At 33.7% G+C, this 12,322-nt stretch overlaps 2 protein-coding genes and 1 non-coding gene across 3 annotated transcripts; all 3 read left to right on the top strand.

Annotated features, from left to right (window-relative positions):
- Nucleotides 1-1,016: 1,016 nt before the first annotated feature.
- On the top strand, nt 1,017-4,196 carry LOC21391499 (IAA-amino acid hydrolase ILR1-like 4). The gene is made up of 5 exons (XM_010090083.2): nt 1,017-1,514; nt 1,725-1,850; nt 2,053-2,367; nt 2,892-3,020; nt 3,299-4,196. The coding sequence occupies exons 1-5, from the start codon at nt 1,155-1,157 to the stop codon at nt 3,704-3,706; spliced, it is 1,338 nt and encodes a 445-aa protein (XP_010088385.1). The 5' UTR covers nt 1,017-1,154; the 3' UTR covers nt 3,707-4,196.
- Nucleotides 4,197-7,247: 3,051 nt separating this feature from the next.
- Nucleotides 7,248-8,938, top strand: LOC21391498 (60S ribosomal protein L28-2). Its single transcript, XM_010090082.2, has 4 exons — nt 7,248-7,427; nt 7,518-7,676; nt 8,017-8,180; nt 8,639-8,938. The coding sequence occupies exons 2-4, from the start codon at nt 7,529-7,531 to the stop codon at nt 8,777-8,779; spliced, it is 453 nt and encodes a 150-aa protein (XP_010088384.1). The 5' UTR covers nt 7,248-7,427; nt 7,518-7,528; the 3' UTR covers nt 8,780-8,938.
- Nucleotides 8,324-8,413, top strand: LOC112093166. The gene has a single exon (XR_002902935.1). It is a non-coding gene; the product is annotated as a small nucleolar RNA R24 (small nucleolar RNA).
- Nucleotides 8,939-12,322: the final 3,384 nt, after the last annotated feature.

The following is a 12,322-nucleotide window of genomic DNA, read 5'->3' as shown; positions in this document are numbered from 1 at the left end:
ATAATAATAAAATAATATTATTATTATTAATATTAAATATAAATATAATAATATTATTAAATATAATAATAATAATTATTATTATTATTATATAAATATAAATATAATAATAATAATTATAATAATTATTATTAAGATTTCCATGATTTTGAGATTCATGAGAATTTGAATAACACCATGTTGGGTGGTATTCAGATTACCTTAAAATGAGAGAAAGTGAATCTCATGATAATCACTTTCTTGAAAATCTAAATATTATAATTCTTGTACCAAACATGATAATATTACAGATTCTCATTCTCATCTTTAAGATTACTGCATATTAAACACCCCGTAAAGGTTGATAAAGAGGTTCAAATTGAATATTTTAATCTAGTGTGAGGTTTAAATTCAGAGAATCCAAGAGAGACTTGAGTTCATAAATCCTTCTCTTTCTTGAGAAGTTTTGAAATGTCATATCAAGTGCTCAAATTCCTTTTTAACTTTCCGTAAAACAAACACAAATTTAACATGAATATGAATTCAAACCCTTTAAACCCTTCCTCCAATCCAAACAATCCCGATATTTACCTTGATAAGGACAGCTAGTGAGGTCCACTAATGACTATGAATCGTGGGATTTTCTTCTCTAGGGTTTTGTGTGCTCAGCATTTTATCCAAAAAAAAAAAAGAAAAAAAAGAAACTCTCATCATTAATTATGATCCGTTTATTTCATTATTAGAATTTAAAATTTAAATTTTATTATAATAAAATATTTTAAAAAAAAATTACATTTAAATTTTTTATTATATTAAAAAAATTTCACTTAAAATTACATTTTAATTCAAATTAAAAATTCAAAACAATAAATTAAAAAGAACTAAAACATTCACATTGCTTTAACAACACGTGTATAATTTCGATTTAGAACGTGAATCATTGTTAGGCTATTAGCTACTAGCTGCAAGGATAGCTACTACATCGATGGTCATCAGCACACCTTTGACCTTCCACATTTTCATCGTTTAAAAAAGAAAAAAGCATAAAACTATTGACCCTCCTACTCTACAACCTCTATCCGTCCACTAAAGCCTATTTTATTACTCCACTTTTCTCCTACGTTTGTAAATTCCCATTTTCTTTTCTTCCAAAAATCCCATCAGTTTCAGGAACAATGGGGTCCTTCAACTGGGTCTCTTTGATTTCAATCATTTTCATGCTTGTAACAACGCCCATACTCTCTGCTTCCTCTCTCAGCTCAGATGGGCAGTCGCAAATTCCCTCAAAGTTCCTCAATTTCGCCAAGAAAGGGGAGGTTTTTGATTGGATGGTCGGAATCAGAAGGAAAATCCACGAAAACCCAGAACTGGGTTATGAGGAAATCGAGACTAGTAAGCTGATTAGAGCAGAATTAGATAAGTTGGGAATTCCCTACAAATATCCTTTAGCGATTACTGGTGTTACCGGCTATGTTGGCACCGGAAAACCGCCTTTCGTTGCAATTAGAGCGGATATGGACGCTCTTTCTATGCAGGTACAAGTTATTATACTGAAACTTGTAATTTTTATGGAAATTTTCCAGAGTGCACAAGTGGGTGATCTTCTTGAGACTTTAAATTGGTCATGAATATGTAGGGTGGGATTTTGGTAAACCAGAAATTGTTTAAAATTTGTCTTTTCTTGTATATATGTGAATGTAAAGGAGTTCTTTTTGAATTGGATTCATTTGATTCTGATTTTACAGGAAATGGTGGAGTGGGAGCACAAGAGCAAAATCCCTGGAAAAATGCATGCTTGTGGGCATGACGCTCACGTGGCAATGCTTCTTGGTGCCGCCAAGATCCTCAAAGAACATGAGAAAGAGTTACAAGTTTGTCTCTTCTCTCTCTCTCTCTTTTTTTTTTCTTTTTTTTTTTTGACCTTCCACAGTCTAGTGTTCTTATCTTGTTTGATAAATTTCCTGATTCAAATTAGTAAGAAAAGAAAATAAAAGTTCCTATATTCCTCTTACATGGTCTTCCGTGGTTGATGAATGCCTAGTATTGACATTAAAAGTGTGTTGTTTTGAATAGGGAACTGTTGTTCTTGTATTCCAACCAGCAGAGGAAGGAGGCGGTGGGGCTAAAAAGATGTTAGATGCTGGAACTCTAGAGAATGTTAATGCAATATTTGGATTGCATGTGGATCCTAAGTTAGCTTTAGGTGAAGTGGCATCTCGAAGTGGTCCAATGTTGGCCGGGAGTGGCTTTTTCGAGGCCGTTATAAGTGGAAGAGGGGGTCACGCAGCCCTTCCGCAACACTCCATTGATCCAGTACTTGCTGCTTCAAATGTCATTGTCAGCTTACAACATCTTGTTTCTCGTGAAGCCGATCCACTGGACTCGCAGGTACCATTTCCCATTAGTTTTTTCTTCTGTTCATAGCAACGAAGATTGCGTCTTTTAAGTTTTCGTATCCTTTTCTTTCTTTTTTGCTGCTTAGAAGTTGTATCTTTGATTGTGTGAGCTCGACTAACTTTGCAAATATTCTCAAGAAATTGATTCCTCATTCGGTTACTACATTCAACTATTTCTTTGTAATTGTTGTTCATTAGAGTTAAATTTAACTGGCACAATTTTATGCAGTTATTTTGTGGAAATTTTGACTTGTCTGGGCTATAGCAATTAGTGAAGAGCATGAGAAACTGCCAGGGGTGGTCAAGTTGTCTTTAAAAATAAATAAATTAAATAAATTCTCTACGATAATATTACTTTTTTTCGTCCTGTTAGTCTTGTTATTTGGGAACGTCCTGATCTTTGCTGCTTTTCTTTACGCATTTTGCTAAGAGCTTGAGTTCTGGAAACTATGAAAGATAACATTACTGATTTTCCATTCACAATTGAGGCCACTAAAACAGATTGTAAATCTGTAGGTAGTGACAGTTGCAAAATTTCAAGGAGGTGGTGCGTTCAATGTCATTCCAGATTCTGTTACGATAGGTGGTACTTTTCGCGCCTTTTCAAAGGAGAGCTTTATGCAACTCAGACACCGTATTGAGGAGGTACATCAACGATTAAAATTCTATCTTTTCCTCTGTTCTAAGATTGTGGTGATGAATAAAACTTGCAACAGCAGTTTTCAACAACGATTTTGTAGCAACTTCCCCGATTGTTTGGGAACTCAAAATACTCTTGCCTTTATGCATGATATATAGATTTGAAATAAAAATTGATTCTCATACAAATGACTTAACGACTTCTTTTCTTAGATTCTCAATAACAGAGCTACTTTTCCTTTGTTGCCACCATCTAAATAACTTAAATTATCTTTCGTCAATAGGTTATAACAGGGCAGGCCTCAGTGCAGAGGTGCAATGCTACTGTCGACTTCCTTGAAAATGAGAAACCCTTCTTCCCTCCGACCGTGAACCATGAAGACTTGCATGATTACTTCAGGAGGGTAGCTGGTGAATTGCTCGGCATACATAAAGTCAAAGACATGCAGCCGCTAATGGGATCAGAGGACTTCTCTTTCTACCAAGAGGCAATTCCGGGATACTTTTTCTTATTGGGAATGGAGGATAAGACCCTTGGAAAGCTTGAATCAGTGCACTCGCCCTTCTTCCAAATCAATGAAGACGTATTTCCTTACGGCGCGGCGCTTCATGCTGCGCTGGCTGCTAGCTATCTGTCCGAATTCCAACATGAGGTTCCTATACCGGAAGGAGAATATCATGATGAACTGTAGTCGGTTTTGTGGCTGTTTCTCAGAATGAAATGTACATCAGTGCAAAGAAAACTGAATGTGTTTTTTTTTTTTTTTTTTTTTTTTGGGTATTAGATTCTTTTTCATGATGTGGGTTTCATTGCTATTTTTCAGAATGAGTTGTACTTCAAATACCACTGAATCTTCGTAGTGTAAGATTCGTATCATGCATTCTGCATTAGTTGGTACTTTAGGGACTTTTTAAACTACGAACCAATACGATTACCGGATTTAGTCTTCGATTCCTTCTCAGGCTGGGCACAATATATGTATAACTGAGGATAGGAATTTGCATAGCGAGGTTTTAACCTTTCGAACCCGCTCAATGAGTTTTGCAGTTTGGACACGGGATATATATGATAAAAGTTGGTTATTGATAAAATGACGATTGAAAATATTCATGCTTTATGCCAAACTTTTTAAGAATTTATATGCTTTCGTGGCTGTCCAGAATTGTGGTATCTGGTCGGTGTTGGCTATAAAAGTACAACCAAAACAAAAACAAAAAACAAAAAAAAGAAAAGAATTCTTGCTGGCAAGCACCTCCCAATCCCCCATACAAAAGACGTCCACGAATTTGAAAGGCTTAAAGGTGATTCAATATAGAAAAATTACCTCAAAACGTTGGAAATAATTTTTAAAGAACTGATAAAAGAAAATACAGTTTAAAGTGAATTAATTTGAAACTTAAGTATAATATTTATGGTGATTTTGACTGAATAATTAATGTGAAATATAATAAGACTATAAGAGAGAGGATATAGTTTTCACAAAATGACATGTAAAAACTCTTTAAATCTTAACTGTTTTTTTTTTTTGACTAAATAATTAATGTGAAATATAATAAGACTATAAGAGAGAGGATTATAGTTTCACAAAATGACATGTACAAACTCCTTAAATCTTAACTGTTTTTTTTTTTTTTTTTGTTAACTGTTTATTGAACCACTGCATACTCTGCTACTGAATAATTTTTCCAAGAAAAAAAAAAGAGAATGCAAGCTATCTTTAGCTCACTTTCAAGATATTTTTGACTAAAAAGTAATGTGTGAATAAGCAAGAGAGTGAAGTCGGAGATATATAAAGGTTCAAAACTTTTCCACTCCAAGTACAAATATAAATAAATGAATAAATAAAAGCAAAGAAAGATAAAAAAAAAATGGTGTCCACTGAGGTCTCGTTCACTTCGCGGATTCGAGTTTTCAATTCGAGCTGAAATGTGACATTTTCTGAGAGCTTTTCACTGTAACAGAAAAAGTTAGATGTGATATTTTCTGAGAATTTTTTACTGTAAAAACTTAAAACTGAGGTATAGCAAAATCCAATATGTAACAGGACTAGTCCAGCGAGTCCAAATCCAACCCATCTTATCTGGACGGCGAATGTGCGAGTTCCTATCTAAGGCTGGATCAATTTAACAGGTTAAGTTTGAAGATTCGTTTGGTACGATGATTTAAATTAAAGTGATTTAAATTATTATTTTGAAATTAAAATTATGATTTATGATTTTGAGTTTAAAGTGTGATTCTAAAATTATAATTCAGAATTAGGGGTTTGAATTACCTTAAATTAAGAATGGGTAGTTTTAGAATTATAATTTGAGTTAGTTTAAAACATCACATCAGATTCTGAATCATGATTCGAAATCATCCAAACCAAATTCTAAATTATGATTCAGAATTACTGTAAACAAATACTTATCTGAACCAGGATCCAAAATTATGATTTTAGATCTATCTACCAAACACACCCTTAATTTTTTTTTTTATAGTATAATTTATTTTATTGAATTTGTTGCCCTTTTTATTTTTTTCCTTTTGAACTTGGAAGAAGTTTTCCTTTGAATTTTCAAAACTTATGGTCTCTAGAGAAAATAATCACACACAGTAACTTGACATTTGACATAAACAGTTGAGAACTACATTAACTGTTCATTAAAAAGTAAAAAAATTATTGATAGTACAAAAGAAACTCTCCGAATATTCAACTTAGCAAAATGTTGTTTTTGTATATAAACGACAGTAAACTTAATTATAGAACTACATGTAGTTATTGATAAAACGACAAAAAAAACTCTACCACTATTAAAACTGTCGTGTTTCACACAAACGACAAGAACTAAGGATCTCGAAGGAAATGTCTCGGCAGAGATGCAAGAACGGGCTGGCCCGGCCTGTTTTCCTTAGACCCACCCGGGCCGTAGGTGCTGAACGGGCCGGCCCATAAATTTTATGAGCCGGGCCGGGCCGGCCTGTATAAAAATGACATCGGCTCAGTCCACACCACGGGTTAATTTTACGTGGGCCAAGCTGGGCCATGCCGCGGGCCAGGATGGGCCGTGTCATGTGTCTTGAATGGGCTGACCCACTTAAGACCCATCATGGATTTAGATGGGCCAGCTTATCTAAGCATGTAATTTTTAATTTTTAAATTTTTAATTTTAAATTTTAAATTTTTAAACAAGTTAACAAATATATAAGTTTGAATAGTCAATGGAAATATGAAAATTGATATTTTATTTACGATTACCTCATTAAATAAAAATATTTCTAAAGAAAACTCAGTGAGACAAAACCTTAATAAGAAAAAAAAGTACAATTAAAATAATTATACATAAGATGTTTACAAAATTACTAAAAAATGAAAAAAAAAACATGATGATATTATGGGCCTAAATAGGTTGGGCTGGGGTGGCCCATTATGGGCCTAGACGGGTCGGGCTAGGTTGGCCCATCATGGGCCTAGACAGGTTGGCCCAAGCCCAGCCTGTCCCATGATTTTTTGTGGATCGTGCCGGGCCGGCCCATGGGCCGATATATGTTTATAGGCTGGGTCGTGCCTTGAACAGTGACGGAGCGTGCCGGCCTAGCCCGTCACTGTGTCAGGATGGGCCTAAGCCGGCGCACGGACCCCGGCCCATTGTTGCATCTCTATGTCTCGGTGTCCTTCGTTAACTCAACGACAAAGATATTGGTGCAATTTAATGCAACGTTATACTCTCAGTAAACAACAGTCAACTTTTCAGAATAAATAGCGTGTCGTATAGAGAAAATAAAATAATAAAATTACGGGTGCACATTTTTTTTTAAATACGGGTGCACTCTTTTTAGTCAAGTACTATGTTTCTCTTTGAACTTTTAGGACTTAACAATTTACACCATAAATTTTAAGTTTTTAATAAATCACCCTTTTAATTTACTAATAATATTGTGACACGTCTCATTTAATTAATAGTTATGTTTAATTAGTGATAAAAAAATATATTCGACAAGAAATTCCAAAATATCTATTTAAATTGTCCCGTAAATCTTTTAATATCTTAACTCTTAATCACTTAAAACTGATCAAAATCTAGTAAACTCGTAAAATAAACTCGTTGCAACAGTTTAACAAGTTGGAGAGTTAAATTGCCAAAATTAAATTTCAGGAGTCAAGTTGTCAAGGTCAGAAAAGTTTAGGGGCGAACTTGTCAAAAAACCTTTTAGGCAATGATCTGTATGTAATATTCGCGAGGTGGAAGAACCCTTCCCATCCTGGCAATTTGAAAGTTTTTTTTTTTTTTTTTCTTTTTTGAGAAAAAAAGGGTACTAGGGTTTTGCAGTATTATAATTACCACATAAGACCACCTTCTTATGCTGACGGCTCTCACGCTCTTTCCGAAATCTAGAGCTCTGCAACAAAACTCTATAGCTTAAAGTTAGAGGTTATTATTCGCTCAATCTGTGCGTATCTTAATTATCAGATGAATTCTTAAGGGAATTAATGGTGTTTGATCTGGTGTGATGTGGTGCAGGGTAGAAGGAGATGGCGACGGTACCAGGGCAGTTGATTTGGGAGATCGTGAAGAAGAACAACTCTTTTCTCGTCAAAGAATTCGGAAATGGGAACGCAAGCGTCCAGTTCAGCAAGGAGAGTAACAACCTCTACAACCTCAACTCCTACAAGCACTCTGGTAATCACTTCCTTCAAATTTTGATTTTTCTTTTTCCCGATGAATTGGTTCGAGGTTTTTTCTTTTTTGGCATTTTCTTTCCTCTTTGGGCTAATTTAAGTATTGACATTAATATAATGTTTGTGAAAATTATGAAAAAGATGACTTTTGTGCTGAATGACCAACTGAGTTATTATTATTTTTTTTTTTGAAGTTGAATAGAACATTTCAGAATCTTTGTTTTGGAACGTTGGTCTAAGTGAGGGATTGCATTTCTCAAATCATTGAAAATGAGATGAGTTGCAAAGTTAGTTTGGTTTTTTGATGTATTCTCAGTTAACTAATTGGATTCATCGTTTAGGATTGGCAAACAAGAAAACTGTCACCATTCAACCTGTTGGTAAAGACCAAGCTGTGTTGCTTGCAACAACAAAGACCAAGAAACAAAACAAACCTGCTGCTTTGCTTCACAAGTCTGTTATGAAGAAGGAGTTCCGAAGAATGGCTGATGCAGTTGCGAACCAGGTATGTTACAGGTTCTATTTAGTGTTGATGTATATTGTTTGTTTTTGTTCTTCATGCATTATTCTCATACATAGTGTGCTATCCATTTGTCTTTGCCATCAAAATAGAATCTTTATTTTCGAACCGTTGAATTGTTAGTTTAGTCTGCAGTGATGAGCCTCTAACATGTAAGAAGAGCCTCAAACACGGTTTCTTCTATGAAATACACTTGTTACGCTTGGCTTCTGAGCGCGTTCACATTAGCACTATGTTCTTGAGCTTAACGTTTCTGATTGCATGTTTTTATGAAATTGGTAACCTTTCTTTTAGGATAATTTTGTTCAATCGAACATTATTTTTCCAAGTTTTCTATGTGTAGGATTTCGTCAAATTGCTTTGACTGCTGACTTAATGTCACGTTTTGAAATTACTGCTTACTTGCAGCACTCTGCCGTCCTAACTGTCATTTCTCTGTGCAGGTGGGAGATAACTACTATAGGCCGGATTTAAAGAAAGCAGCTCTTGCAAGGTTGAGTGTCGTGCGCAGAAGCCTCAAGGTTGCGAAGTCTGGTGTCAAGAAAAGGAACAGACAGGCTGTGAAAGTCCGTGGTAGGAACTGAGAGATTGATTAATTGTTTTGCTTCTTTTACTTTGACATTCCCAAGTTTTGAATTTAGATAGGAGGATCCAAACCGTGTTTTGGATTTTGCTCACCTGTAAGTTTTTGGATAATGTTGGAAAAAAATTATATTATTTATTTTTAATAGCAGGATTTTTGTTGTGTGCATGTTTTATTTTTACATACAAATCTTGTCACAACAAGGGCGGCAGAAGAAGTTGGACGGAGGGGAGAGAACGCAATTTAAAACAAAATTCTTATTCCAATAACTACATAAGTTTGACAATGTCGGTGACACTTGGAATTTGAAAGAATTTGAGTTTAAAAATTTTTTCTCTCATAAAATTTTCGTTAATGAATCAAAATTACTAACTTGAATGTGTGAACTAAATAGATGTTTAGATTTTTGCACGGTATCATTAACCATGACTTTAGAATGCGGGTTTTTAAAAAGGCAAAAGTTTTACTTAGTTACAACTGAGAGACAATTGAGCACTCCCTTCTCCCCTATATTGATGGTGCCATGCCGCCACGGTCGTTACTCCCCCTGCTTGCGCGCAAGGTTAGCCTCCTAAATTAGTCTATAGTAATTAGAAAAACAAATTTTAAAAAAAAAGTCTCTACAGCATTATTCAATTTTTTATAGACAAGAACTGCGTAAAAAACGAAAAATAAACGGTTTTTTTTCTTTGTTAAAAAAAAAAAGTCCAAACACGATAATTCTCAAATGCTTGAAATATATAAAGAACCATCATTTCTTCTACTAAGTGCAATCATGTTCTTTGTTCACATAATTAACTTGGTTTAAAATTACAGCTTACTTGTCTATAACGAAGAAGAATTAAAATTGTTAAGGAAATTAGAGAAGTAGGTTCATTCGAGAAAACAAGAACCTTCACCTTCAAATAATAATTGTTGACACTTCAATATATCTCTACCTTTTAGATTAAAAGTAATCAATAGATAAAATTTTTTAAAAATGATATTTTTAATAAGTCAAGTACTTAAACAGATAGAATTTATAATTTTCTCAAGGGAGAAACATTAAAGTAAGTAAAACAATTTTTGAAAAGAATTTAGTTTTAAAATCTGAAGTTAAAAAAACATTTCCCGAAATTTGGGTACCCAAATTTACTCTTAAAATGATTTTAAAATTTTTTTAAGATTAAGTCATCATAAGTAACAACTCAGTAATTTGGGTTGTTACACAAAGCACATAGGACCCTTCCAGAAGTCACAAGGAAAAACATGCGACATAAATTTAGCACTATAGATTTTAAGACTTTTAAAATAGGGTGTAAATGAAACTTTTTAAAAATCCTAAATCCTAAATAAATTTAGAATTACAATTTTTAAAACCTGAAATTAGAAACTTAGAAAAAATGGAAGATATTTAGGTAATATGCCATAATTTTTAAAGTTAGATTGATTTTTGACCTGAGTACTAAAACTATTATAAAATATACTGCAGTGATATTATTTTAGTTTTGTGTAGAGCAAAATTATACTCGTACTTTTATGTATTTTATTTAGCATATTTGGATTTTGTGAAACTTTTGTGGTTTTTATTTATATATTTGTGACTTTTATAGATTTTACGATTTTTAAGTATCTTCAGCTGTGACATTCTCTGCAATAGTTTATGTTTGTTGGCATATGTCAATCTGAGCCTAAAACTTGTGGTGTTCCTATAAAGTGCTCGGTAAACAATAGGGGCTCATTTATTTTATATACTCAAACACAAATCATTAATTCTACTATAGCATTTTCCTCTCACAAAAAAATTTAAATTTCAAATTTTAGAATAAAAAATCATGGTTTGAGTATACCTTCCAACCGAGCCTTAATTTTTTTTTTTTAAAAAAATAATATTAAAGGGCCACTTGTGCGCAAAGGGCTATAACCCAAGTGGCATTGTCTTTGTGTCTATTAGATCTAAACGCCCGACCGATCTTGCAATAATTAGAAGACTGATAACATGATGAGTGTAGGGACCACCACGATATTTAAGGAAGGAGATTCTTTGGAGGCCACAAGGATGATCTCGGCCAAATCCTACATCAAAGGGTCAAATCAGATCAATAATAAACATGAAATATCCCAAGAAGCCAATATGGAAATAAGGAAAGGGAAAGTCAACTGAAGGAAAAGGAAAACTATTAAATCTGAGAGAAAAAGAAACTAGAAGGTCATCTCCTATAAATAAGGGATGAGAATCACGACCAATATATTCCAAACTCCTCATATTACTCTCAGACTCTTCTCTCTAAATTCTCTCTCCTCCTTCTTCTCCAATTCTCACAAAGCATTGTAATTGTACTATTTTCATTACATAGTGAAACTCTCGAGACCCCTCAGTGGACGTACCTTGAGATTATCAGGGGAATCACTATACATCCGTGTGTAAATTTATTTTCCAACACTTTACATTCTCGTTCTAGTGATATATCAACTCAAATCGACTCACCAACGCGATTAACTTCGAGAGCGGCCAAATATATATATATATAATAGAAAAATAAAACACTACAAATATTAAAAGAAAGGATTATAAGATCCTTTCTTTTAATATTTTATGTTGGGTATTATATGTTGCTCGGGTGTTCTGAAGTAAAAATGGTGAAATTAAATTTAGATGGTTTGAGGAGTGCTAATTGTTGTTAAGACCAAAACAGCGATACATGATGCTTATTAATTATGAAATGGAACTCTATTTAGTAACACTTTAGGACAGTAAGCTTAAAATAAAACCATAAAACTAGAAATATTTGCAAGTCAAGCACCACTTTATGATGGGGATGTTTTAATAAATGGGCCTTGTCTTTATTTGTTTGGAACTATACACAAACTATGCACAAGAGCGGAGATGGAAATTGAAGCATTGGAAGCCATTCTTATGGATGTTTCAGAGGTGTACTATTTACACATTATTATGTATTAGTAGAGCTCAAGTTGTTATTATTGTCTGAATCCTTTTCAATAAGAAAAAAAAAAGTTTGTATTATCGGCCTTATTTTCATAACTACACGTAATGAACTACTTTTTTTGTTTGGTTTTTCATCCCAGAAATCCACTCAAGAGAAAGTGGGTTGAAAACTGCCAACAGGTGCTTTCTGAACATAGTATCTCCACAGATATGCAATAAATATGTATATATATATATATTAACTAACGTATTGGTATACTGTAGGATAAGATTATAATAGTTGCAGATATTAATCACTGGTTGTTTAAACATTCCATTTTGCTTATAATGGTTAGGTAAAGAGCAGAGCTAGGGGCAGATAATGTTAATGTCCATGCTGAGCGTGAGGGACACAAAGGTGTTGAATTGACTAGTGCACATAATTCAAATTTGGGCATGAGTTAGAAAGAGGTTTTAAATTTTATCCATCAACTAAGGATGCCACTCATTTCCCTTCTGCAATATGGCTTAAAATGACTGAAATTCTCCTTAAATGTATCTTTCTGCTTTCTAAACGTCTATTGCAGTTCAGTTGGGAAAAATATCCTGATGATCCTCCGCTTAGAAATGTTAGAAGGC

Source organism: Morus notabilis, unplaced genomic scaffold (assembly GCF_000414095.1).
Source record: "Morus notabilis unplaced genomic scaffold, ASM41409v2 Scaffold361, whole genome shotgun sequence".
Classification (NCBI taxonomy): domain Eukaryota; kingdom Viridiplantae; phylum Streptophyta; class Magnoliopsida; order Rosales; family Moraceae; genus Morus; species Morus notabilis.
Note: the sequence above shows the minus strand (reverse complement) of the source record. Positions and strands in the feature narration are given on the sequence as shown.